The sequence below is a fragment of the Poecile atricapillus genome, chromosome W (assembly GCF_030490865.1).
Source record: "Poecile atricapillus isolate bPoeAtr1 chromosome W, bPoeAtr1.hap1, whole genome shotgun sequence".
Classification (NCBI taxonomy): Eukaryota; Metazoa; Chordata; class Aves; order Passeriformes; family Paridae; genus Poecile; species Poecile atricapillus.
The window spans coordinates 51,818,813-51,845,208 of record NC_081288.1 but is presented as its reverse complement, the minus strand read 5'-3'; the positions used below and the strand labels follow the sequence as shown (position 1 = coordinate 51,845,208).

Sequence of the window (26,396 nt, the reverse complement as noted above, 5' to 3'; positions counted from 1 at the left end):
TAAACCCTTAGTATTTGCTACACAATCCTGTCTGCACAGCAGTTCAGACCCAAGTTATTGAACATAACAGTCTTCTCTTGATGAGACCTCCACAGCACTTCCCTTGGACACTGTCAGCAAGCACAAGGTCACAGGCGCCTGTGAGGTGTATTCACTCAGGTAGTCCAGCTGAAGATGGCTTTTATAATTGGTCTAAGCTTCAAAGTTGAGTATCTTTTAGGACTGAGCCCCATGAATGGAAATTCTCATGTTCCAGTCTTTGCACACAGGCATTGAAGATCCCATGACACTTTATACAAAAGGAAGAATGTTAACCCTAATGTCCTTGCCAAATGCTAACTTCGTTAATTACAGTCTTCTTTCTTTAATGCTCCTTGCAGTTTTAATTAGAAATTGTATTATTCTCTTCCTGTACTACATTGTCACTGGTTGTTCACAGTTAACCATTTGTTGTGCTCAAGGTTGTTGATCTTTTGTCCAAAGCTGGCTGTATTTCAGAACTGGGAAAGATAGTGTATTATATTCTGCTATTTTTAATATTTATGTTCTCATTCCTTATGAGACACTTGCATCTAAATTCCTAGATACATATACATAAATATAAGTATCATGAATGCAAGGTTTGGAAATTATGTGACTTACAAGGATTTCTCAGAACAACAAAGGTGCGAACCAATATGACACCTGCAAGATAAATGATTTGCTGGTCCTGAGGAATTTTCATACCCAAATGTCTGTGTTTCCACATCTAAACTGAAAACAAGAACATGCTTTTGATATGGTGGAATCAGCTGGATTTTTAAAGCATTTTGGGATTCATCAGGTTTCACAGTGCTACAGAATTTTAAGATCATCATTGTACACATATTGTATAATTGTGCTATTTTAAATGATTTGTACTTTCAGTAACATTGTGTTGTATTTTATGAAATTATGTATATATATATATGTATCTTTTGATGTAGGCCTGGAAGCTATTTGAACCCTCAGTACTGCAAAAACTTTCCCTGCTTAAATGACATGATAAACAATAAATTCTGTTACGATGTATGAAATTTTGGTACACATCCAAACAGCCAGATGTATTTTGACTCACAATTTCTATAATATATTGTGCTATATATTTTGATTTTATAATTTAAAAATTAGTTGTTTACAGATGTCTGCATTTCTAAAAGAACTTCCTGTTTTGTCAGACAAAAAGTATGTTTCCTCATGTTGTATCAAAATCAGCCAATTTCTACTATAAGATTGCTCTCAGTATCATTTGCAAATAAATTCCTTGGCATTTTCTGTGCTTGATATCAATGCAGAGCAAATTCAGGTAGAGAGTTTCAACAAAATACTTTGACACATTATTTGACTATTTTATAAAAGTCTCTGGCAATCAGAAAAATGAGTAATTTTAAAGGAAATCGTTCTAATGTGATTTTTAAAATAAGAGTTTTTTTGGAAATGTTCACGTTAGGAGCCCAGTGAGGTTTCCTCAGAAGGTACACATGGGAGGCCTGCAACATTCACCCCAAACTTCCTTCAGAGTCAAGAATAAGAGACAGAGATCATTCAGTTCATTTGGACACATTCAAGTGTCCAAAACAAATCACATTAATCACTCTCCATTTCTTCTGATCCTGAATCCTGACACTGAGAATTCTTCTTTGCACCCTAATTCATAGTAGATATTTTGTGCTAACTGTGAATGAAGACAGTGTGCCAAAGGACACCAGTGACCGTATCCACAAAGCCGCTTATCTGTCATAGTGGCCATTACAATAGAATTGAGATTTCTACTAAATTCACAGAAGAATTTCTACTAAATTCACAGTTGATAGTGCAATTGGCACTAACTTTCCATAACATTTCCTGTCATCTTGGTTAAGATGACAGGCCTGTAGTTCTTCCATCCTCTTCTTGTTCCACCTTGTAGATGGGCATCGCATTTGCTCCAGTAGCTGCAGCCTCCTCAGTTAGTCAGGACTTCTGGTAAATGACTAAAGATGGCACTCTGAGCTCTTGTGCCAGCTCCCCCAGGGCACTCAGGTGTATTCTGTCTGGCCTCATGAACCTGTGCGTGTCTAAGTGGTATAGCAGGTCACTGACCATTTCCCTTGGATTGTGATGTCTTCATTCTGCTCTGTCTCCCAGGTCAGATGGCTGGGTACCCAAGGAACCAGTAGTATTAAAGACTGAAGCAAAGAAGGCATTGAGTACTTTAGCCTTTTCCTCATCCTTTGTCACTGTGTTTTCTTCAGCATCCAATACAAACATGGAGATTCTCCTTACCCCTCTTTTTGTTGCTGATTTGTTTATAGAAATATTTATACTTGTCTTTTAGAGCAGTGGCCAGATTAAGTTCTAATTAGGTTTTGGACCTTCTAATTTTCTCCCTGCATAACCTCCCAACATTGTTGCTGTCTTCCTGCGTTGCCTGCATTTACCTCCACTATGCTTTTTTCCCCCTCAGTTCCAGCCAAAGCTCTCTGTTCAGCCAGGCTAGTCTTCCTCACTGGCTCATCTTTTCGCACATGAACATTTTTTGCTCCTGCATCTTCATGGTTCAGACTTCCTGGACTCCTTTCCCCTTCAGAACTGCCTCCCAAGGGAGTCTTTCAACAGCCTCCTAAACAGGCCAAAATCTGCCCTCTGAAAATCCAAGTCTTGATGACCCCTCTCCTCACGTCCCCAAGAATCAAAAACTTTAATTTTTCATGATAGCAGTGCCCAAGGTGGCCACCAATGGTCACGTCTCTGCACTGCTTGTCTGTTCACAAACAGCAGATCCATCGGTCACCTTCCCTAGCTGGTTTTCTCACCAGCTGTCAGGAAGTTAGCTGTCACACACCCAGGGATCTTCTGCACTGTTTCCTCTAGGCTGTTGTACTTCCAGACATCTGGTAAGTTGAAGTTCCCCTCAGGAACAAGGGCCAGCAATGCAAGACTTCTCTCAGCTGCTTATAGAGTACTTCATTTGCCTCTTCATCCTGGTTGGGTGGTCTATAACAAAGTCCAACTAGGAAAACTGCCTTGCTGGCCTTCCCTCTGATTCTTACCCATAAACATTCAACCTTATCATCTCATCATTAAGCTCTAGATGATCGAAACACTCCCAAAAATGCAGAGCTGCCCCACTGTCTCTTCTTCCCTGCCCATCCCTTTGGGAGTAACACTTATGTACCCCCTATTTGAGAGTGAGTTGATAGGATTCTAGTCATCAGTAGCTGGATGACTTAGGTTTGGGCTTCATTTTCATCATCTACATATGGAGTGGTGATTCTATTTTCAATGGCTGATAAAAATGGTGAAATGACTAGCGGCAGAATGCTGGAGAGCATCTGCATGAAACAAAGATGATATGGGGCATTTGGCAGAGATGCTCTGTGAAGAGAATTAGACAAATTACTGGGCTGGACAGTCACTGAATGAAGTTTAACAAAGACAAGGCTTGGATTCTTCACCTGGAATGGGGCAACCTTGCATGTATATAGTGAGTGAGGAATGAGACGCTGAAAAGCAGTGCCACAGGAAGGGCCCTGAGGGTCCTGGTCAGTGGCAAGCTGAATCTGAGCCAGCAGTGCCCTGGCAGCCAGGAGGGCCAAGCATGTCAAATTGAATTTACTCATGCTCTTTTGAACCATCACATAATTTTGAACTTTTATGTGTGTTGGTATTATTTTTTCCTTGCCTGCTGAATTGGCCATTCATAAACCTTTCTCTTTGATTTGGAGATTGTAATTTAAATTCACACCTTTGTGAATGGACTATAGAAATTTAACTTTCTTTCAAGGAAAAATTTGAATTTCTGTTTAGAATTAGAAGTAATCAACTAAGTATCTCATGTTCGTGTCGAATTGTGGTGTACACAGCCAAAAAAGCTTGTAAAGCTTGTTTTTTTCACTAATGGCATTGACAATCTACTAAATTAAAGATTGCCACCAGTTTCATGTAAATTATTGAACTTATATACACAGCAGTGTGAAATATGTAATGAATGACAGATATGTATTACTCATTTGATAGATTATTTATTAGTTTATATTATTTTCAGTGGTTGCTATTTCCTAGCACTTCACAAAATGTAGCCTCTATCACATAATATTCTTGCCAAAGTGCACTAGAACCTGGACGTGTAGGAGAGTAGGAGTCACATTGATTCTCAATTTTTTATGTCATTCTGTTTTCATATCATTTGAATAAACTAAATTCATTTACATGAATGTAAGAAGTAATTAAATATGACTAGACCTGATATGAGTTCACTCTTGTAATGTAGTTATCCTATCACTGGAATAAAGAAAATGCAAAGGTAAAACTGCAGTAAATTCTGTAATACTTGTCAGTTTACCCCTCAAATGAAACAAAGGTACTTAACGTGAGAATGCTCTTAGCATTCAAATCCTGCATATTAAACATAGCTTGTTCTGAGTAATACTCATCTGAATTCCAAACGTTCTTTTAAAAAGTATTTTCATTGAGAGATCAAATATATAAGCAGATTTTCAAAACTGACTTGGTGTTATGATTTCCAATGGTATTCAAGAATTTTCAGTTTTCCTAAGTAATGAAGCTCTAGTTTAAAAATGAGCATGTTATTTATGAGTGCTCAGTAAGAATTCTGATTGTTTCATTTCATTGTATGTAATAGAACTGGGAGAATTTCACTGAAACTAGATTCTCAGGTCATCCTGAGTTAACTAATTCTAATTAACTAGGTCATCTAGAATTAACTAATAACAGTAAAATTATTAGTTAATTTAATAAAATTATTATTTAAAACAAAATATAAAATAAAATAATTTAAAATTTTAGTTTTAACATAAAATATAGGAAGCACTACCATGGAACAACTTCACACTGAGCAAGTAATTGGGAAAATTTTTTCCATTCAAAGTAACTTGTGGTGAAGTTCTCAGTTTCTACGAAGAGAGAAATTGTAAGAGTCCGAAAAAAGCTGGTTCCCAGCAGACCTATGGTTGGTGTCTTGATGACCTGCCTGGAAAATTCAGGTTGATTCAGGATCCATAGGTGCTGCGGAAATCTGTAACAACACATTTCTTCAGTAAACTTTTACATATTTTACAGTTCTTTCATAGATGTATAGTTATACACGTAAAGGTAATTGTGCAGTTACCTGAAATCCACATACTTTACCCTTACTTTTCTTAGAGTGCATTCTTTGGCTTATTTAAATAATATTTTATTATATTTTTAAGGGAATAAGGATATTGGTATACATTATGCATGTTAAAGCCATTAGATTATCTGCTCTATCATGACAACAGTACAGTTCTTCAAAGCATGTTCTCTGATGTTCTATCCACTCTAATTTTAACTGCTACATATAACTAGGTCCCTGAGTATATTGCTGGACCAGACCCTATATGAGGTACCAATTCAGAGTTTAGAGTTGTGGTTAAAAAATCATACAGGGGAGTATGGTCAAAATCAGCACAGTAAAGTTGACTTTCAACCTAATGCATATTTGAAGTGCAGTCATGGAAACCCTGGATTTAGAAAATATAGTGTAGAAGCAATTGAGAAAGAGGCACTCTGGCTCATATCTGGTCATCACTGTAGATCTGAAGCCCACACAAATGGCACCTGTAGAAAAATAGCAGGCCCATTTTAGTGACCCTTTGCTTTTCTTTCAATTTTAGTTAATATTGTGTAACAGAAAACCTTCCCCTTATGTTTATGAGCATACTCTCCTTCTAAAGAAAACCAGACTCAGACTCATATCCAAAGATATTTGCTTGTTGCATGCATGATGGTGTTTTTTGGTTTTTCTTTTTTTTCTTTTTTTTTAATCTTTTAAGCCTGTTACTTATTTTATATTTTTTTCCCTTATTCTTCTTTCCTTCCCTACCCCTCAAGCTATCTAGCAGCATTTTGGATATATATAACAGTGACCAGGGAATGGCACCAGCTAATATGGGTCTCACAAATGCTTCTTGCCCAGCTAATCTACCAGTAAAAAGGGAGCTCACAGGTAAAAGAACTCTCAGATTTTAGTATATAACTGCATAAGTGATGGTGTGTGTCTTAAAAGTTGAATAGATCTTATCCATGAAAAAGATATACGTAATTAAATTCCTGAGAATTTTCAGTTTTTGGTTTAATTTAAGGAAACGAACAAAGATCAAGGAGAAATGTTTTCTTTCTGTTCTTTTTAGCAATTCAGAAACCATATTTGCCCCCTGTTTTTATGAACATCATGCTTCTGAAAAAAATGTCACATTTTAGAAAACAATATATTCTTCCACTTGTCGGCTCCTGACCAACAACATAAATAAATTATCATCTATTGAATTTGTTCCAGGGTAGAACAAATAGTTCTTTTAAAATCTTACAATAAGGCTATTCAAGGTAAAGCTATATTAGTGGATTAAGAACTTTAAAAGTTACATTCAATTAATCCAAAGAATGCTAAAAATCATGTACAGTTTATTAATGTCACTCAGAAGAAACAGTGAGTTTATTCAATATCTTACAAATCTGATTAACTCTTGCATTATGGGATATAGAAAATCCATATTCACCTTAGTGTGTTGTAAGTTTTATCCTGATGTAAAATATAGGAAATTGGAGAAAAATACCCCTCTACAGCATTTCTACATTCTTAAATTTAAAAAAGTGCCATAAAAAAAATGTTAAACAACCTGCCAGACTTGCTCAGAGTTTAGTACTGGTGGAATAAAGATTTGCCTATGATCTGTTTTAATAATAAAAATAGTAATGCAGTAAAAGGACTGGAAGTCTGGTCTTTGTGACAAGAGGCCATTTTCAAAAGATGAAAGAAGTACTGGAATTGTATCTTAAGGAATATTTTAATAAATGTTACTTTCTGTCAGAAGCAGATACAAGAGCAATGGCAAAGGAGAGACAAAAAAAGGATAACCACAATCTCAGTAAGTATATGTTCATCTTCCATCTCATTAAATAGTATGTATGGAGAATGCAAAACCATTATACATTAGCTACCACATCTCTGCTCTTCTTCTAGACCAGCATCTCAGCAGGTTAATCAAATTGAACTCAGACTGCAAACATACAACCATAAAGCTTTCCTTCTTGAAATTAATTTCTGACTTTTGTCTTTCAAAATACTTTGCATATTGCAATTAATTTATTTCTATATAATCTCCTGCTATTATTTTTTCATGGTAGCAACTTGATGATTTCTCTAAGAATTACAGTGCGAAGCAGACAAGAAAAGAGGCAGATTATAAGAAAAACAACCATGTGAAAGTCCAGTCTTCACACATTATTTACTGAAGCACCAAAGCAAGAGTCTATATCTCCTTATGGGTGAAGGGGAAGAAAAAAATTTGCATAGGATATCAGACAACTTCTGAGTGGTTTCTAACCTCTTAAAGTTATTGAAAGTTTTGAAATTATGCTCCTTATTGAAAGGAGATCAGTGCAGGACTATGTGAGACTCACCAGTGTTCTGACTCTGTCACACAAGCCCCATAACCCCTGCCATAATTGTTCCCTTTATGGACAAGAGTGCAGCTATGTACAGATGAGAGGCATGTTTGTCCTGGATTAACAGTATTAGAGCACAGTGAAATTCATAGTTAAGTGTCCAAGTATTAGAATTACAAAAATAAAAAAACATTTTAGTTTATATAGAAGAGAATACAAAAAAATAAGTTTCATTACTGGGAGAAAATTGCCTATAAAATTACACAATTTTTCCTCTAAAGCATAATTTGAAACAAAAAGCCTGCAGGACTCTTTGGAAAGTGCTGAATAAAGTAGTTACAATTTTCTAGTTCTCCTTTCCAGTTCTTCCAGCAAAAATACTATGGGAGTTAGATTCAATGATCATTATGAATCACTTCCAACTTGAGATATTATTCTATGATTCTATGAATTTAAACCTAAATTGGTAATTAGTTAATAGCCACTTTTTATATCTTTATTCTCTTACTTCTATCTTATTTGTCTGGCTATTCCAATAATCAGAGGTATTTATAGCTTTACTTGCATGAACTGACTTACCTGAAAGTATACATCCACTGGCACAGTCTGCTAGCAATCACTGTGGACAATCTTCTGCTACTTAGAATTTCCAGAAGGCATCCTTATATCTGTCTGTAATTTTTTTGTGGATTACAGACAGACCATGAAATTTTTAGACATGTTTTTAGCACATGATCTCTGGAATGCCAATTCAGCTGCTATCTGTCTTGGTAGGGCAGAAATGGGGAGTTTTGCTGGACTAAGAAAGGGGGTGGTACTAGTTATTTGGAGCTGCATGGGGAAAGAGAGGCTCATCATAGATGCATTAGGGATGCCTGGTCTTACTATTGCCTCCATTGCTTGCTTTGGCTTGTCATTGTCCTTCGTGATCACAGAAGAAATACCTGAGAACTTTCTCTCACCCCTGGCAACTAAACTGAAGGACGTGAAGATACCACTGCAGACAGGCAGCATCTGTTTTGGCTTGGCTCCAGATGTATGCTACAGAGCTCAAAGGCTCTCTGGACATAGCTCTACTATCTAAAGGCTTGGACATAATAATGAATCAAATATAAAGGCTTTATCAGTGTGATTTACTCTTTTATGAGGATCAGGTTTCTTAGTGATGGTCTGAAAAATCAGTTTTTGAAAGTTGATTGGAATTATACAAACTTTGAATTTTCAGATTGAACTAAGGTTTACATTTCATGAGAATGTTCTTGTGCATTCTAATAACAAGGAGTAGTATAGGCACTGGAAAAAAGTTCTTTTTGAAAGACTATATTGAATGAAACCATTAAAAGGGATTTAGATTTAAGAAGTGGAATCCCTTCATGCAACAGACAGTTTAAAACATTATTTAATGTTTTTTGACTTTGGAGTTTTTGGATCATAATCCTGTCCATGCATTTTGAAAAATAATTTTCTGATTTGGCTTATGTAAAATTTGATGCTTGAAATATTACTGATAACTCAGGATATGTCTGGAAAGGTTACAGACATACATCAGGAAAGTTTTATTGCAACATGTTTCCAAGCTTAAAAATCTCCCCCCCAATCTCATTGACATAACCACTGGAAATTTCTTTGCAGGAAAAAATGCAAAAATATAAAGAAAAAAGAATTCTGTAAGTGTTAACTTGTAAGGATCATTTTTTCTTTGCATTGTTTTATAGCTAATGATCAGTTGACTACTTTTTGATGAATATCTTACAGAGTTTTCCACAGTGTAAATATTAATTAAGCAACAGCTATTACACCATAGCACTATAATTAAAGCATATTCTTCAATTTTGTTTGCATTGCCATTTTTCCAACACAACTGAAATATATTTTTGAAATTTTTCAGTTGTTACGTGTCTTTGTACACTGGGCTCTCCTACAAGATCCAGCACATTCATTCCAATGTGATGTCGGGGTTCACTAAACAGTACACTCAGGAGGATTATAACACTGTCTTCTGAACATGTGACTCATCACCAAAAAACCTGAGATGCTTTAATCTGTTAAGTGAAATTCCTATTTCTATAGAGAGCAAGACAAGGTAATATAACCCACCAAGGTAGAGTACTTTATCAGAGTAAATAGTAACACTCAGGTTGTTCCTGGAGCTTGAATCTGCTAGGGAGGAAATAACTGACTGCTGCACAAACCTAGGAGCCTCACACCGAGAGGAAGCAAACCATTTTATGTACAGGAAGAAGAGCACTAAAAATCATCCAGGTTGTGGGGCTGAGACTGGAAGTGGCATGCTCATATGACTATGAGAAGATTGAAGTCAGTCTTGGAAGACTCACAAGGATTGGCTGGACACTTATAACTTAGCTCTACTGGGCTTTTTGTATTTATATTCAAAACTGGGCCATTAGACTTTAAGTGAACATCTCCAAACACAGAACACACATTCATTCTGCTCATGTTCTAGGCTGGCCAGGGCTGGTCTAACAGTACAGTGGCATGAGCATGTTGAGCCCAAGGTAAGGTCTTCCAAAGTGCAGAGGACAAGAGACAGAGCTCAGTGTGATTTTAGTGATGGAGAAAGTCTGAATCCTGCTTATTCAATGAGATTTGGATTGAATTAAAGTGGAGGCAGCAAACAAATTGTGAGCTCACACCAGAAGAACACCAGTAGAGATTGCTGTTTTCTGACACCCAGCAGTACCCTAATGGGACTACAGTCTCACTGAATACACTTTCTGGGTCAAAATTATATACAAGTAATTCTCCAAAGAAATGAGATATCCTCTGTACCTATCCACTAGAAAAGTGTGAAGTTTCTGACATACATCAGCCTGTATATCAGTACAATGCTGATAAAGTGAACTGAGAGCACATAAAGAGGGTACTAATTTTAAGAGGTTTATTTTCTCTTTTTTCCTTCTAACTAAACTACAAAGTGAACCAAGACACCCTACATAGCTTGTCCTAGGATAACCATAAATTTAAATCCAAAAATATATTTGATTGTTTAAGCCATGCTGAGTTTTTTCCATTTTCTCTGTTTTAAAAATTACCATAAATATTTTTTGTGCTGTCCATCACCAAAAGAAACAGACATCCAGGGGGATGAAGTGCATTTGGGACATAATCTTGCTCTGTTTCACTGAGGGAATATGGTTGTGGTTGCTCTTTGGGTTTAAATGCTGGTGATTGTAAATAAGGGATAGTGAAGCTGTTACTTTGTGGTCTGCAACAGGAGTTCTGCCAAAATACCAATTGTTGGATGAATTGTCTTATCTCCCTGTTGAAGTCACCATCAAGACTCCACTAAGCTGAAATCTCTGTTCTGTGGGAGCACGGTGGAGAAAGAATATATAAACATCACTACAAAAAAAATGTTAGCTCACATTTAGACAATATATGACTATTTAATTCTCTAGAAATCTAATTGTAAATGGAGGAAAACCCTATAGTTAAGGTAAGATAACGGACAGTACTAATGATAGAGTTTGTCCTGAGAGCAAATCAGAGACAGATAGGAGCTCGTGTTGGGACTGCTATTTGAGGAAGATTTTTTTCTGTATATTGACTAACATGCTTTTAATTAATTAAAATGTTTTATGTTGAATTTCTCCAAAAATATTTCACCATAAAAATAGTAACTGTTTCTTTTTAACAGTTGAGAGAAGAAGAAGGTATAATATTAATTACCGAATCAAGGAGCTTGGCACACTCATCCCCAAGTCTAATGATCCGTGAGTTCAACTGTCTTTCTAATAATAATAATAATGTTTATAGTATTAATACAGGAAAAAAGAGACAGTTGTGTATACTGGCTATAGGATTGAGTAATGGGGTACAAACTTCCATGCCAGGTCACTGGCTCAGATCAGGCTGGTGAAGTAAAAAACTCTTGACAGGTTTTTCGTGCCTGCTGGAAAATCCTATGTGAAAGCATAATAATATGAAAGAAATTTCAGGATGTTTAAGAGAGACTTCCACGTCAAGGGAAAACAAACAAACAAATAAACAAACAAAAAAGAAAAAAAAGAAAAAAAAAAAAGAAAAAAGAAGACAAGCCAAACAACAGAAAGTCCATCTCTCTGTCTCTGAGCACAATTGTGCGGTGTCTCTGGAGAAGGAAGTAGTGATGCTTTCAGCTCTTGCCATGGCCCTCTAGTGGGATAACATGAAGTTTATGTTGTCACTGTCTGCCCTTTGATGAAGATAAAAATACAATCAGTTTAAGAGTCTGTAGACTGAGCATTTTTCAAAAGTATTCAATTTAGTGCAGGGAAAGCACCAGTCCTAGAATGCATGGATAAAAGTAATAATTGCTATAATTGCTATAATAATATCATTTTATACTAATGCATATACTTACAGAAACAAAAAATGCATATTGCTTGAACTATATGTGCATTCCCTTAAAGCTTATATTTGTCATCAACAGGAAAAAAGCTGCCTTGTAGAAAAGCCCATTGCAAGATTAACAATAACAATTCAGAGTGATTTTTAATGCAGAACTTTAGCCTTGGATTTCTCTTGTCACTTAGGGAAGACTTAATACAATGCACCAGCATGATTGTGACTTGCATAAAATTGATTATAAAGATTTTGTCTTTATCATTTGCATGTCAATACAGATGTGCATGATACTTCAAATTAAAACATCTATTGATATTTCAGCTTTTTTAACCTTAGGACTAAGAAACTTTTGATTACTTTAAGGATTTCTGCAACAATAAAAAGCTGTGTGAGAATTACGCAAGTAGAAGGTTGGCTTTACCTGAAGTGAGGCCAGAAAGTTAACATACTGCATCCATTTTAGAGAATTCACAAACTCAGTTCCTTCTGTAGCATCTGCCAAAGATTGGATAAATGGGCATGTTTTTTATTATTAATAAGAAATTAGGTGTTAAAGCTGAATATGGAAAAAAAAGTGCTTTAAGGACCTAAATAAAGTTTTAGACATGTGATCCATTGCAAGCAGAAACTGATAGAAGTGTTTTAATTTTGTTGTGCATCTTTCAGTATTCATGCCATTTGGGCAAGTAATTGAAAGATTTCTCAGAAAAACAGTGGATGGCACTGTTGGTTTGCAGCTATAAAGCAAAAATAGGAACTGGTTATGCTGCAATTAGAGACGAGCATGGGGTACAAATTCCAGCTGCACTTTTTGATTGTCTATAAAGGTGTTTCACTTACATGTTTTGGTCTGGATTCAGATTGACTTTGTGAACTCTATCAAAATATTAGTCCCTAGAGTAATCATTTAAGCTGTTCTTAAAATGATTTACCTGAACATGCAGCTCTTCTCCAGTAAGTGGATGACAGACTTCACCCTGATGAAAATGTTTCAGGTATAGATTCTGAAATCACTGCCTTATCTTGTTTTAGTTTGCAAACCCGTGACTGAATTCAGCCGTGTGACCAGACCCGGAGTGGTTTATGTTTACAAAAGAACAAGGTGAACTTAAGTACCTCACATTCTGAAGACTGCTGTCTTCAAAAGGCTGATAATCAGTACTCCTTTGGAAAGCAGGCCTACTGAAAAGCTTTTAAGTTGGTGCTAAGGAAAAAAAGGCATCAACACATGCAGGGCTTTTGAAAAACCAGGTTGCAACATAATTGAGGTATAGCTTAGTGAAAAGATAAATTAATTCAAAGAAGTGTAAGCACTTTTTTTAAAAAAATTGTATTTTTAGGTGGAAAATATAATTTGAATGTATTGTTTTGTTGGCTGAGGAGGTCAAAATTATTATTACCTTTTGGTGTGGTCTTGTTTTGACAAATCATAACTCAGCATCCTTATTCTTTCTTTCAGTTCCTGCTTTTTACTTCATAACACCTTACTGTGCCCCCGGTCTGCCCCCTCTTCTTTGAAAGAAAGAGATTTATCATGGCTTACAATACTTTATCTGTAACATTTTTATCACACATAGCATTTTTGCCTCATATTGATGTTAGAAGATTCTTCTTATAGTGGAAACTTGGTTGTAAAAGGAGAAAGCTTCCTGATACTTAGTCTAATGACAGTGAAGAAAATCAGCCTCTGCATTGAAGAGCAAATACTACTATAACTAAGCCATTGTGGTTAGCATGCCTGTCCCAGATGGCTTGCTTCAAAAAGATTACATTCAGAATAAGAAAAAGAAAAAGGACATTTTTTATGCCACTTGAAAACCTTTTGTGATTTATATTTCTTAGAAGAGCTGTGTGGGGTTTTTATTTCACTTTTGTTTTGTTGGTTATATAGTGAACTTGTTTGGCTCCTGCAGAGCTTCTGCAGGGTCTTTCTTTTGACTGGATTAAACCCCTATTCTTTCCATTTTTTATTTTTTTTTTTCTAATTTAATGATGAAAAGTGTGGATTACATTACATAAATGAATGGGTGTTTTAAGTTCACTTCATCAGCATTAGAAAATGAAGATAAGTTACAAAGAACTATGACTCTTTTGTTTAATTTTCAATGCTTATATATCCAAGTGCTAGATGATTCAGAAATGCAAATCAGTTTTACAGAATAATTCAAAAATAGAATTTTAAAAATGCCAGAAATACTCAGTCCTTTCTGCTGAAAAACTCATAACCTGCTCCTTTAATTATACCCGCCTTTCCATTTGTGTTCAACCTTTCAGAATCCGCCTTTTAGGTGGCTAACAGGATTTCTTATTGTGATGGAGTCTGGCAATGCCTACACAAGAACAGTTTAATGGTAGTCGGGCTTAAATTGCCAGAAAGCTAAGCGAGATAAAGCCCTTTCCTTCAAGAATTCTAGTAGTTTTACAGAACTGGAATGTTAAGAGAACTGCTGAGGATTTTGGCAGAAGCAGTGGGTTGCTCTCACTCTCTCCTTTCTACTCTCTGCATCTATCTGTGCCTGACCTCTGTGGACAGACCCTCTAGCAGCCAGCACAGACACACTTCTTGCAAAGGAAAAATTGTGTACACTCATGCTGGTATAGAGTGAAAACTTGCTGCCTCTTTCAGAATAATACACTTGGCAATGGTGCAAATCCTCAAAACAAAGTCCTTCCAAGTACTTCTTTGAGCAAATTTCTTTAGTTTAAAGCTAATTTCTCAGAAATAGGGAAAGAAATGTTCTGCAAACACAGTTTTAACTTTACAAATGTATTTGTTATTGGTAACTGATCTGTGTCTTGCAAACTCTGTAACTATCACATTCTTTCAAACACTGCTTTTATTAATTAGTTCTAACCTTAGCTGATCAGATGCTCCCATCCTTCCTACAGGAGTTCGACTTCTGTAAGCTAATGAAGCTTCTTTGACTTCAACAAAGTTAAATTAATGGAAATGAGCTGAAGTTTCTTTTCTATTTTTTGTTTCTCCAAAGTGGGAAGCTCTGCTTGGTGAGAGTTACATGCTTTGTTCTGGGCATTTGAGTTTTGTAGACAGAATCAGATGTTAAAGTTAGGAGGAGACAAGATTCAGAGACTAATGTGTTTTTTACTTTTTTTTTTTTATTTTCCATACAAATCTTGTAATTTTTGTTAAACCTCTGTTAATTAAACTCACTAACACATCTGTAGCTTGCTAGAAACTTCTAATTTATCCATCACATGGACTCACAGGAAAAAAAGAAGAAATCCTCCTTTGCAGAGGCCATTTCTGATGAACAGACCTACAAACATCTTACCGCTCTCAAATTACTTGGCTTGGATGTAGAATTTCCCATGTATTTCAGTATTTACAGGCTGGGGCCATGCATGCATTTAATAAAAATAAAGACTAAGAAAAACAAAAGCAAAATAAAAATATATTAAAAAAAAACAAAAACAAAGCAAATTAATAGAATTGAAAGATCAAAATGAAGAAGAGAATTCCTGCCATATCTGAACATCAGTAGGTCTATATCTAAATTTTTAGGATCAAAACAGTTAAGGGCGCAAGTATTTTGTCTGTTTTTATACAGAAGCTTCAAGTTAAATGATGAACAAGTGCTAGTGATTCCTCAGTTTTTAAAGTTTCTAAAAATGTAATTGTAGGCCTTTTCATTTCAGTTTTTATTTCTAAGCACAATCCACAAATCTCTAAAAAGTGAAAACTACAATTTCCTGGTGATATTTTTATAACTTTTCAGGTTGTTTTATCTAGAATTTATTGTTTTCAGAGAAATAACAGAAACAAAATAACTGATCAGAGAATTTCTGAATTCTTATGTGCTTCTTGTGCTTTGAGTTAATCAATTTTCAAATGCCGAGTTGTTTTTTCCTTCCCATCATAGATTAATCTGCTTGCCTGCCTGATATGTAGAGCTAGATGCACTTCAGCCAGTTGGTATGCAGGAATCTCACCAGCCCAAATTTGCCTTCATCCTCACCAGCTGCAGTGTTGCTCTTCCGGCCCCGTGCATCTGCACAGAGCAGGGTTTCTCTGCAGCACTGTCCTGTGGCTGCTGTGTGCTGCTCTGGGCTACAATGAATGGAGAGTGCTGGGGATGCAGAATCAGCACAGACACCCCCAGTGTTTTGGTTAGATCCTGGGAAAGAGAGACACAAAGTGAAACACACGTTGACTTTTAAGGCCATCAGCTGTTCCTTTGCTGTGTTGCCTTCAGGCATGGGATGGTTTAACTTCAATATTCCTCGTTTAATAAGACACCAACCAGTATATGTACATATGAGAAGTGATGTAGAAGCCATATGTGGGATACACACACATGCACAGACACACACACATACATGTACACAGGTTAAAGAGCAGTCTCTTAAAAAACAAGAGTAACCACTGCCTTTTTGTCCTAGCTTTCCATTAGAGTTTTGCCCCTCAGATCTGTAAATATTACCATAAGAGATATCTATCAATATGTATCTCATGCAAAAGCTGACCAGGTCCATCTCTCCAGCAGTTTGAATATAGGAATTAGTCTTTCAGTGAAGATTTATTTAAAACTAAGAAAAAAAAATCATTACCATAGAAATAAAAATTAAAAGTATCTAGGAAACATGAACTTAAAGAAAGCCATATCACAAGGTGATATTCAGTGTAACAATTAAGTGTAACAGGAATGAATTTAATAAAAAAATATTTCAAATACAGTCATGAATATATGATTATTCATATGTCAATCAGAAAAATCAACCAATTTTTTTTTTTCTGAATTTGAATTAGTAAAATATCATAACTGACATGATTTTTTTTGGTGAAAACACTATGAAATATTTTCTAAATACATGATATAGTGAAATTTTTCTGCTGCTGTTACATTTCCTCACTTATTTCTATTTTCAAGTTATGGTTTTGTTTTTAATTTCATAGTACTATATCTTTAGATTCAGACCATCAGATCAAAGCTGTCTTAGTTTTGTTTTTAGTACTTATTAGAGACTAACTTTCTTGTCAAGGTAGACTGTGTTTCTCCATATAGCATACAAAGCTCATATCTGAGATGGCAGTGGAGAGTCCCAGTTTGAAAATTCTTGTCCTGATAACTTTATTTATTTATTTAGCTTCTTTATTCATGAGTGGTCTGGCATAGGCAGACAGAAACTTCACTGTCTTTCAAACTCCACCGCAATTTAGTCATAAACAGGGACCTCTCAGTATTTTACCTGACTTTCCAAAGAGGTGTGACAAAAATGAAATTGTGGCATGGTGATGGCAGTCAAAGATTTGTCCAGAAAATACTTGTACTAAGAGCTTCCTTACCCATTACAATTTGAACATAGGTAAGCCATCTGAGAGAACAAAGTCCTCTCCTAGGAGGGTGCCCGCCCATGGAATGCTGGCAAGAAATTCTGTCCTCCCACCTGCTCTAGAGGTACAGGAAGGAGAAGGCAGAGGAACTGCCAATAGATGGTTCAGCCATCGTGGGGGAGATTTATTCTGCTCTTAGATCCTGGTCACACCTCTGCTCTAGCTTTTTTAACCAGGCAGTGTCTAAATCAGAATACATACCCAAAGATGTTTTGGCTTTGTAGACAGCAGGCTTGTAAATAACAATTAATTTCTCTCTGACCTCCTTACCTTCTAATCCCAAAAGCTGTGCATTTCTGGCCTGCAGCACTGAGAGGAAGGGAGGTCCCAGTATACTGGAGCCTCACAGTTTGTGTGCTGTCCAGCAAGAGCTGATATCTGAATTTGAACACTCTTGAATCAAAAAAATGTTACTCCCAAATCTCTAGCAAATTATCTAAATTCTATGGTATGGTTAAACACTGTGATGCTTTATAAAAAATAATTTTGTGTATTCTTCTTAGTGTCTTAAAGTTGTCAGCTCCATATGATTTTATCCCTATTACAGCAGCAGGAAATCTGGGTGGTCTGGATCCCTAAATCCTGTACCTGCATCGCTTTTGCACTATACATTCAGAAGAAAAAGAAATCTCTAATTGTGTTTAGCCTAATGAGGAGAAATGGAGGGGCAAGTACCAATCTCTTCACTCTCATGACCAGCAACAGGACTCAAGGAAATGACATGAGGCTGAGTCAGGGGAGCTTTAGGCTGGATATGAGGAAAAGGTTTTCACCCAGTGGGTAGCTGAGCCCTGGAAACAGGTTCTCCAGAGCAGTGGTCATAGCACCATGCCTAGCAGAGCTCAAGGACTGTTTGGACAATGCTCCCAGGCACATGGTGTGATCCTTGAGATGTCCTGTATAAGGCCAGGAGTTGGACTCACTAATTGTGATGGGTGCTTTCCAACTCAGCATGTTCTATGATTCTATGAATAAGGGAAAGTGATAATAGTTGGGCATATAATTTATATTTTTTTTCACTCCATAAATAATAGCATGTAAATATATGTCTTTGGAATAGGTATTGAAAATATGCTTGTTTCTCCCAACATCAGATTCTTGTTTTAACAGATTTTCTTTCCCACAGCTGTGTTTGGGACCAGAAGCTTGGCTAACCACCCACTCAGCCTAACCAATCTTGCAGTGAAGTAAATAGTTTGGATAAAGCCCATATATCTGTATATTTAACACAGTGAACCCATCCTGTATCATATAATACTGAAATTTATTAGAAATAAAACATTTTCAGTAATATTGTTTCTTGTTCCAAGACCTTACTTAAAGGAATGCATGAAAATTTGATAAATGGATACATGGAAAGTCTTCGGACAATTGCATCTGAACAAGTGTTTTGTTGCTAGTAAGGCTGTTTGTAAGCTAGAAGTCAAACAATGATTCCCTGAATGATAGGCAGGTTTAATCTCATTTCTTTGCGAAGCTTTTTTTTTTGAGTTGGGGTCTGCATGTAGCTGTAGATTTTAACTTGGTTTTTTTATATTGTTTCAAGATTTTTGAACATGATTTTTGTCATTCCCTAGTCATTATGATTATAAAAGCATGATTTTTCTGGTCTGTCATCAATGAGGAGTGGCATTCAGCACAGATCATTTTTTTCTGTACAAGCATAAAAGCAACCTCATTAGTAAGTCAGGTAAAAGGAGTAGTATATTCAAAATGATCTTTAAAAATTTAGGCTTAAGTCCTCAGTAATGTATATTTCCTAGTTCATTAATGCAGAAATACTGCACATAGATTTTAATCTTAGAGTTAATAATAAAAGCAATTTTCACTAAAAATATAAAAACTGTAATGGTAGAATCATGATATTGCATTTAGCTCTCCCACAAAAAGTCACTTTATTACTTTCTTTTGACACTTATTTTCATTCTGGGATTAATTTTACTATATAAGGGCTTCTTAACTATTCTATTAAAATTTCCATTCAGAAGCAATAATATCTAAGAGTGAATAATAGTCATGTAAATCATTATTTCATATTAATGTAAAAGATTTTGTAAGTTCTTATGAATTCTGCTGACATGCACAATTGTGAAAAGGTTATCTCTACATTCTGCAGTGATATGCGCTGGAACAAAGGAACTATTTTAAAAGCATCGGTAGAGTACATCAAGTGGCTACAAAAAGAACAACAGAGAGCCAGAGAATTAGAACACAGGCAGAAGAAATTAGAGCATGCTAACAGAAGACTTCTACTCCGAATTCAGGTTTGTATAAGTGTTGCCATGAACTACAAAGCTTTCTCAGTACTTATCCCCCATCAAAATTTGTTCATCTATATAATTTTTTGTCAAATGACCTTTATTAAAAATAAATTGACTTTGCCCATTTTTTTCTGTATATATTGGTGAGGGGGTATTCTTTAGATTTCTAGGAAATTTCTTTGATAATTGTACCTTACATAAGGTAACTAGTGGAAAAATAATAAAGTGTTTGTACTAACTGTTTAATGATGCATGTGTTAGAAACAAAGACAAAAATAATAAGGAAATAAGAATATTCCTGCAGCCAAAAAATCAATACTGGACACAAAGTTCCCTTCAGTATTTTAATTTTCCCTTTCAAACTATTTAATGCATTACACTCCCCAGTAAGAGTGTCTTATGTTGTATCTGCTTTTGACACAGAGGCAGAATATAACCCTTCATTGTTTGAAAGATTCTAGTATTGACATACACCTATGGAAATGGGATGGGTAGATAGGTAGGTAGACATAAAACTGATCATCTTATATATGTTGATTTACTCATATATCTGCATAATATAAGCATTATCAAGTAAAGCATCTTCTTTTTTGTTGAATAGCAGCTTTATAACGAACTATCAAGTTGCAGCATTCTTGTGCTACCTTCATTGGATTCAGTATGCAATGGTTTTAGAGAGGCTGTCCTACCCCTCCTGTTCTTGTAGAATAGCTGCTTAATGACAGAAAGGGATACAAAAACACTTGAGTGACAAATTTTCTTAGGTAAAAAATTAATATTTAAAAATTTAATCTCACAAGTGGGCTACAGGTATAATAAATTTTCATACATGATTTGAATATTTCTGCAGTTGTTCTGAAGAGACTGTTTTCTCTTTTAGAATTGTTGTCTAATTATTTTTGTTTGAAATGTTAGGAACTGGAGATCCAGGCACGTGCACATGGCCTTCCAGTCATGTCTTCACTCAGTGCTGTCGATTTAGCTGCACAGGTCATCAAGCAACAGTCTTACCCAGAGGAGAACTCTGTAGACTACTCTCAACCAATGCCTCTGGTACATGGACAAAATTCTGATGTTTGTGATGGATCCACAGCCTTTTCTGATCCACTTTCACACTTCACAGATCTGTCCTTCAGCGCAGCTTTAAAAGAAGAGCAACGACTAGAGGAAATTTTATTGGATGACACAGTGTCACCATTTGGAACAGACCCACTCTTGTCCTCCACATCTCCAGCTGCATCAAAAGAGAGCAGCAGAAGAAGCAGCTTTAGCACAGATGATGGAGATGATTTATAAAAGCAGAAAGGGTCTCATACTTCTCTAAACCATATGTTAAAAGACTGAGTTGAACATAAGCATGGTGTTTGCTCTTATTCTAAATACCTATAAGGAGACACACTGTAAAAATCAATTACTACATGACAAGGGTTTCAATCAGCCCTTACTTCACAAGAAAATAAGATGGACATGAACTCATATCACTCTGCCCCAAATTCACCCTCTGTTCACAGCTGATGTTTGCATAAATCTCTCTTCACTGGGAATATTTTTACTATCACTTTGTGACTTTTTATAGTACTATGAAAATCATTACCACAAAAGGTATATCCATTTTGCAAAACTGTATTCAAACTCTTTTCAATCTTCTTATACTTTTCTCTGCTACAAATATGAGTTTTAGTAATTTGTTAATTTCTTTATTTTTTTTGTAACTAAAAATTCTACAAAATGTGAAGCAACAGAGAACTATTTAAGCTGGAAACTCTGGAGTTGTTACAGGTTTTAAAATCTAAAAAAGTCAAATGGTAATGCTTTCACACAAGTAAGCATGAAGTTTAAGCTGTGTGGTCTTCTTTTTAAAAGGAGAAAGTCCATTAAGCTTTCCATGGAATTCCATTAGTTTTTCTGATTTCATTTGTAGAAAAAGAACATTTTTTTTATGGAAACTAACATAACGACAGTGATTCAAATGAACTCAGACAGAAAAAGACAGCATTGCAGCAGAAAGTCTGTGTGGATATACAAGACAGTATAGACACTCCATGTTAAAGTTAGCACAATTTAAAACAAGCGCTAGTTGTGACAGTGTTATGTCAGCTACTTATTCCAAGAATATTCAAACTGTGTCCTTTTTTATGTGGAAGAAATTAGAATTCAGATACAACACTGGGCTGTTGGGTGACACTTTCAGTGTTCTTTGACAGCACATTGAGGTTTTTCCAAAGGGACTCTATCCATTCATGTGCTTTTGAACCATTTGGAAGCAGAAGAAAATGACAAGATTCCCATTGCATAGACCATAAACAACAGAATTTAATTTCATATTTGGCTTTGGATTCCCTGAAGAAAAGCTGGAAAGGAAGATTCGTTGAACTGAAGGGAATATTCAGAAACACTGATGTGATGCACTACCTCTCATAACCAGCTTGCTAGGAGGGGGCATTCAGAAAATTCACTCCTATACACAGTGAAATTCTGGACAGTGATGTACGTTCCTGAAGAACATTAAATGCAATAATTCCAACTGTAATATTAAAACATGTGAAAATAAACTGTAACAGGTTCTTCATAACTCTTCCTCAATCAAAACCAAAAATCACATTAGGGGATTGTTATGGTTTAACCCCATGCAGAAACCAAGCCTCACTCAGCCATTTGGTCGCTGCCTAGCCAGAGTGATTAGGGAGAGAATTGGAAGGATAAAATCTGGAAGGCTCTTGGGTTGAGATAAAGACAGTTTAATAAGGAAGGCAAAAGCTGTGCACAGAAGTGAAGCAAAACAAGGCATTAAGTCACTGCTTCCCAGGGGCAGGCAGCTGTTCAGCCATGTCCAAAAGAGCAGAGCCCCATCACATGTAAAGGTAACTTGGAAAGTCAAATGCCATCACTCCAAGTGTCCCCTCTTCCTCCTTCTTCCCTCCACTTTATATATTGAGCATGATTTGATGTGGTGTGGAATATCCCTTGGTCAGTTTGGGATACCTGTTCTGGCTGTGTCTCCTCCCAACCTCCCATGCTCCACTGCCAGTGTGCCAGTATGAATGCAGAAAAGGCCTTGGCTCTGTGAAAGCCCAGATCAGCAACAACAAAAACAGCTATTATCAACACTGTGTTCAGCACAAATCCAAAACACAGTCTCCTACTAGCAACTGTCAAGAAAATTAACTCTACCCCAGCTGAAGCTACCATAGGAGTTCTGTAATGATTCAAAATGTGTTTCAAAAGTGCATATTTATTTTTCTGTCACTGAGCCTGCCTCACTCCAGAAGTGTCACAGGTTTGGAAACAGTAAGAAGACATTAAAGTGGATTACATCTTGCATGAACATTTTAAGTTTTTAAAAACATACTATCCAAAACCAGAGCAATTGTTTCTTATTATTGCCTCTTTTGTTATTGGTACCTGGGGCCTCCTTACAGTCATTGTGAGGTTTGTGCTCCTACCAGGCCATAGCACATGCCTGACCAGCCTTGGCAGTGTCACAACAGTTTCATAATTGGAAAATTAGGAGCTGGATAATAAATCACACCCAGATGGCTATGTAATATGATGGTGTGTCCAATTTCACAAGAATATTTATAATTTTAGGAATCTCAAGGTTTTCTATGAGTTTGTGCAGACTACTTGGATGTAAGGTGACCTGTAGCACAGGCCTGACCATTAGAATAGGCTTTGATACACTCACACTTCATGTATGAAAAAATTACAACAGACAGGGTTCTGGTAATTTTGTTTTGTTTTGGTGGTTTTGTTTGTTTGTTTGTTTGTTTGTTTTGTTTAGGGTTTTTTGGGGGTTTTTTTTTGGTTGGTTGGGGATTTTCTGATTTTGTAGCATATCAATAAGGCAAAGAAGTGTTAACCAAAGATAACTGGATATAGGACTGACCGCCATTTTAATTGGATTAATTAAAAGAGGAAACACTTTGTCATAGTTTTGTCAAAGACAGTTGCTAATATTGACATTGAATACAAAACATGATAAATTAAAAGTAACTTTTATGCGCATATTATGTCCAGCATAGTATGAATATTGTCCATTTCAGCTGATGAAAGGAAGGGTTATTTGGTTGATATCAAATGCCATTTGTCCTTGTACTGCAGTTTCTACTACATTAGTTTTAAATACACCAGTGTGGATTGCTCATAATGGAGAAAAAGAAATTAAATATGAATGTATTACATGATTTTCCCATTGAACTTTTACATGTGAGTTAGACCATACTTCCGAACTATACTGACTTTAAATAAAATCCTGAATTTAATCACTTTTATAAGCACTGTTCTAAAAAAACATTATAGTGCATCCATTATTTTTTTAAAGTTGATTTTCATTCTTCTGACAATTTCTTCAGTCTAAAACACCAGATTTTTTCTCTCTTCTTGCATGAGAAACTTAAGATAGTCAAAGCTCTTTTTGCAAGGCACTGTATTGTATCTATCATTAAAAATACACAAGTTGTTCTCCTTCACACAAAGCCTCCAGCTCCCTTTCCCAAAACAATAAATGCATCAATCTTTCTGGTATTTCACCAACATTGCATTTTTGATAATAGGAAGTCATCACAGTTAGTATTTCAGTTAATAATTATGGCCCAGATTACAGGTTCACCCTTGAAATTTAATGGTGGTACAGACTACAAAACCTACAGACTAGGACATTCTGGGGATTAATAGGTGCTATTGAAGGTATTTAGGAGATGCATGTGCTGGCAGTCACGTCCCAAACTTTCTGGAATAAACACTCCCTCTCCCGCCACAGTCTTGGAAATGGTGCTGTTAAGCTGATAGGACTTCTAGGGCAGAGGCAAGCCCAGTCCTACCCGCTTCTGCAGAGGAAAGGGATTTCACAGCTACAGGGACAAATTCTGACATTTTCTGTTGGGCAGAATTTCTTTGCTGTCTATGCAAGCTTTATTGGTTGAGTTGTGGTGCAAGCAAAATACACTTTTTAGCTTTTTCTAGCGGAGAACTATTTAGTGAAATCTTATGAAAGAGATCCATAATATGCCTGTGGCTCTGAGCCTAGAAAAGAGTTTGAAGTCTTACAGATCTTGACCTCAAGCAGGGCAGGGGGTAGAAGAACTGGCTATTTTTGTCAAGATGTATTAATTGAGGAGTTACAGCTTGTTTTCAGTAGCAGCTGTTCAAAGCTGGTGGACATATTCCTCCAGAATCCACAAAACAGCACTTACACAAAAGGAAAGGGAGTTGAAATATTAACATCCTGTTTAATTCATGGACATAGATGCTATACTAAGGCAAGAAAACTAAATTATTTCATTGTGCATAGCATGAATAGTGTGAATAGCTACCGTAAGTGCAAACAGTTTTAACAAACAGGAACAGTTGCTTTATATAATAAAATAACTAAATATAATTCAGTTGCTTAATCTTAATAAGAACATTGATATTATAATACTTCCTGAATTTAATAGAACTGTATATATAAATGGAGGATGTAAAATTATTGTAATTTAAAATTATGTTAAGTTTCTTAGATAAGTAAAGGCATTTACATTGCTACTATGAGACTGTAGAATATTTTTATAATAATTGCTATTTTTCATTGTTAACCATATAGTATCTTGTTTTCTAAGTCGTCGTATGGAGACAGAATGTACTTTATTACACACTATATATGCAATTTTTTAAAATTACATTTTATACTTGCTGGCATTTATTGTTTATTGTATGAATATTATTAAAAGACTGAAAACATCTTTTTTATATGTCCCTTGTGGAACTTCACTGTCCAGACCCTCAAAAATGCCACCAAAAGGCAATATAGTAACATCCAATAACATCTGAGATACCTAACAGACAAAACACTTCACAACTGCTAAACATTTAGTCCATTATGATACATCATGATCCAGTAGCATCCCATTAATAAAAATAATTGATACATTCTTTAATATGGTCTCCTGCCATCTGCTTATTCCTGCTGCTAAGGCTTTGATTTATGGAAAGTGTTTCAGAATGTTGCAAAATTGCTAGCAGGCATGATGATATCAGTTAAATCACTAAGAAGCTCTACAAAAACCTTTTAATGTACTAGATGTTCCCCAGACAATCTAGGATAAACAGAATATTGTATTTTAAGATGTAAAACATTTTTTAAAGCTGATAATTAGGTAGCATTTGGCACTAAAAGATACTCACTTAAAGAAGTAAGTAAGGATTCGGATTTCATTTTGAATTCCTAATATCAAAAGTGCTGCCTTCTTTAGAAGATATTTGGTACTTTCTGTGCATGAAATGATGTAAAAGTTGTTGAGTAGTAATATAAATTTAAACTATAGTTTTGTAATAGTTTATCATTTAATGTAAAATAGTGCTCATTGTTTGTGTACATCAGATAAACATTTTATTTGTACTAAAGTTTTCTTCAGTCTCTTTATTTTGTCAAATCATTAAGACACCCCATCAGTATTAAAATTGAATATTATTATAAATATTATTTAAAGTTCAGTGATTATCTATGGAAAGAAGCTTTGCTTTTTTACATATTTATTATGTACTTAGGATTTGACCATAAAAGGTACTCAGCTCCTTTGTGAAGGGACTGAGATCCCCCCTTTGCTTTGTAGAAAGCCAGTGCTTATCCTGTTTAGGACTCAGACACTTAATGATTGAATAAACAACATCAGAAAATAGAATCAGAAGTTATTTCAGAGATTATAAAAGCCCTATGTGAAACACTTCTTGAATAAAAGTAGTGAGGTTTTCAACTGACAGACAAACAGATTTAATGTCAGCATCATTTGTGGTGACAACCAATGGGAGATTAGGGGAAAATGTATGAAGTTGTGGTAATAATCAGATCAAAAGTCTAATTATAAAGGAGACTGCAGCAGTGAAGTATGCTAAGGCTTATTGGTTAAATCACTGGTACCCATCAAGTTAAATATATATCAGTTTCATTAACTGGAAACCACAAGACAAGTGTTCTATATTCAGGGTGGTGATGATTTTGATATAATCCACCACATTGTGGTTAAGTATATGAT

General features: G+C 35.6%; 1 protein-coding gene across 3 annotated transcripts in view; it reads left to right on the top strand.

Annotated features, from left to right (window-relative positions):
* The window catches only part of LOC131592458 (transcription factor EC-like), a 63,434-nt gene extending 40,315 nt beyond the window's left edge, over positions 1–23,119 (top strand). For 2 of the 3 annotated variants that reach the window (XM_058863983.1, XM_058863984.1), the window contains 5 exons: positions 5,872–5,986; positions 6,849–6,905; positions 11,084–11,159; positions 19,242–19,389; positions 20,302–23,119. In XM_058863983.1, coding sequence (XP_058719966.1) covers positions 5,872–5,986; positions 6,849–6,905; positions 11,084–11,159; positions 19,242–19,389; positions 20,302–20,682 — 777 coding nt within the window. In that variant the 3' untranslated portion in view covers positions 20,683–23,119. The remainder of the gene's footprint in view (positions 1–5,871; positions 5,987–6,848; positions 6,906–11,083; positions 11,160–19,241; positions 19,390–20,301) is intronic. The other variant, XM_058863985.1, reaches the window with a different exon arrangement.
* The last annotated feature ends 3,277 nt before the right edge of the window (positions 23,120–26,396 follow it).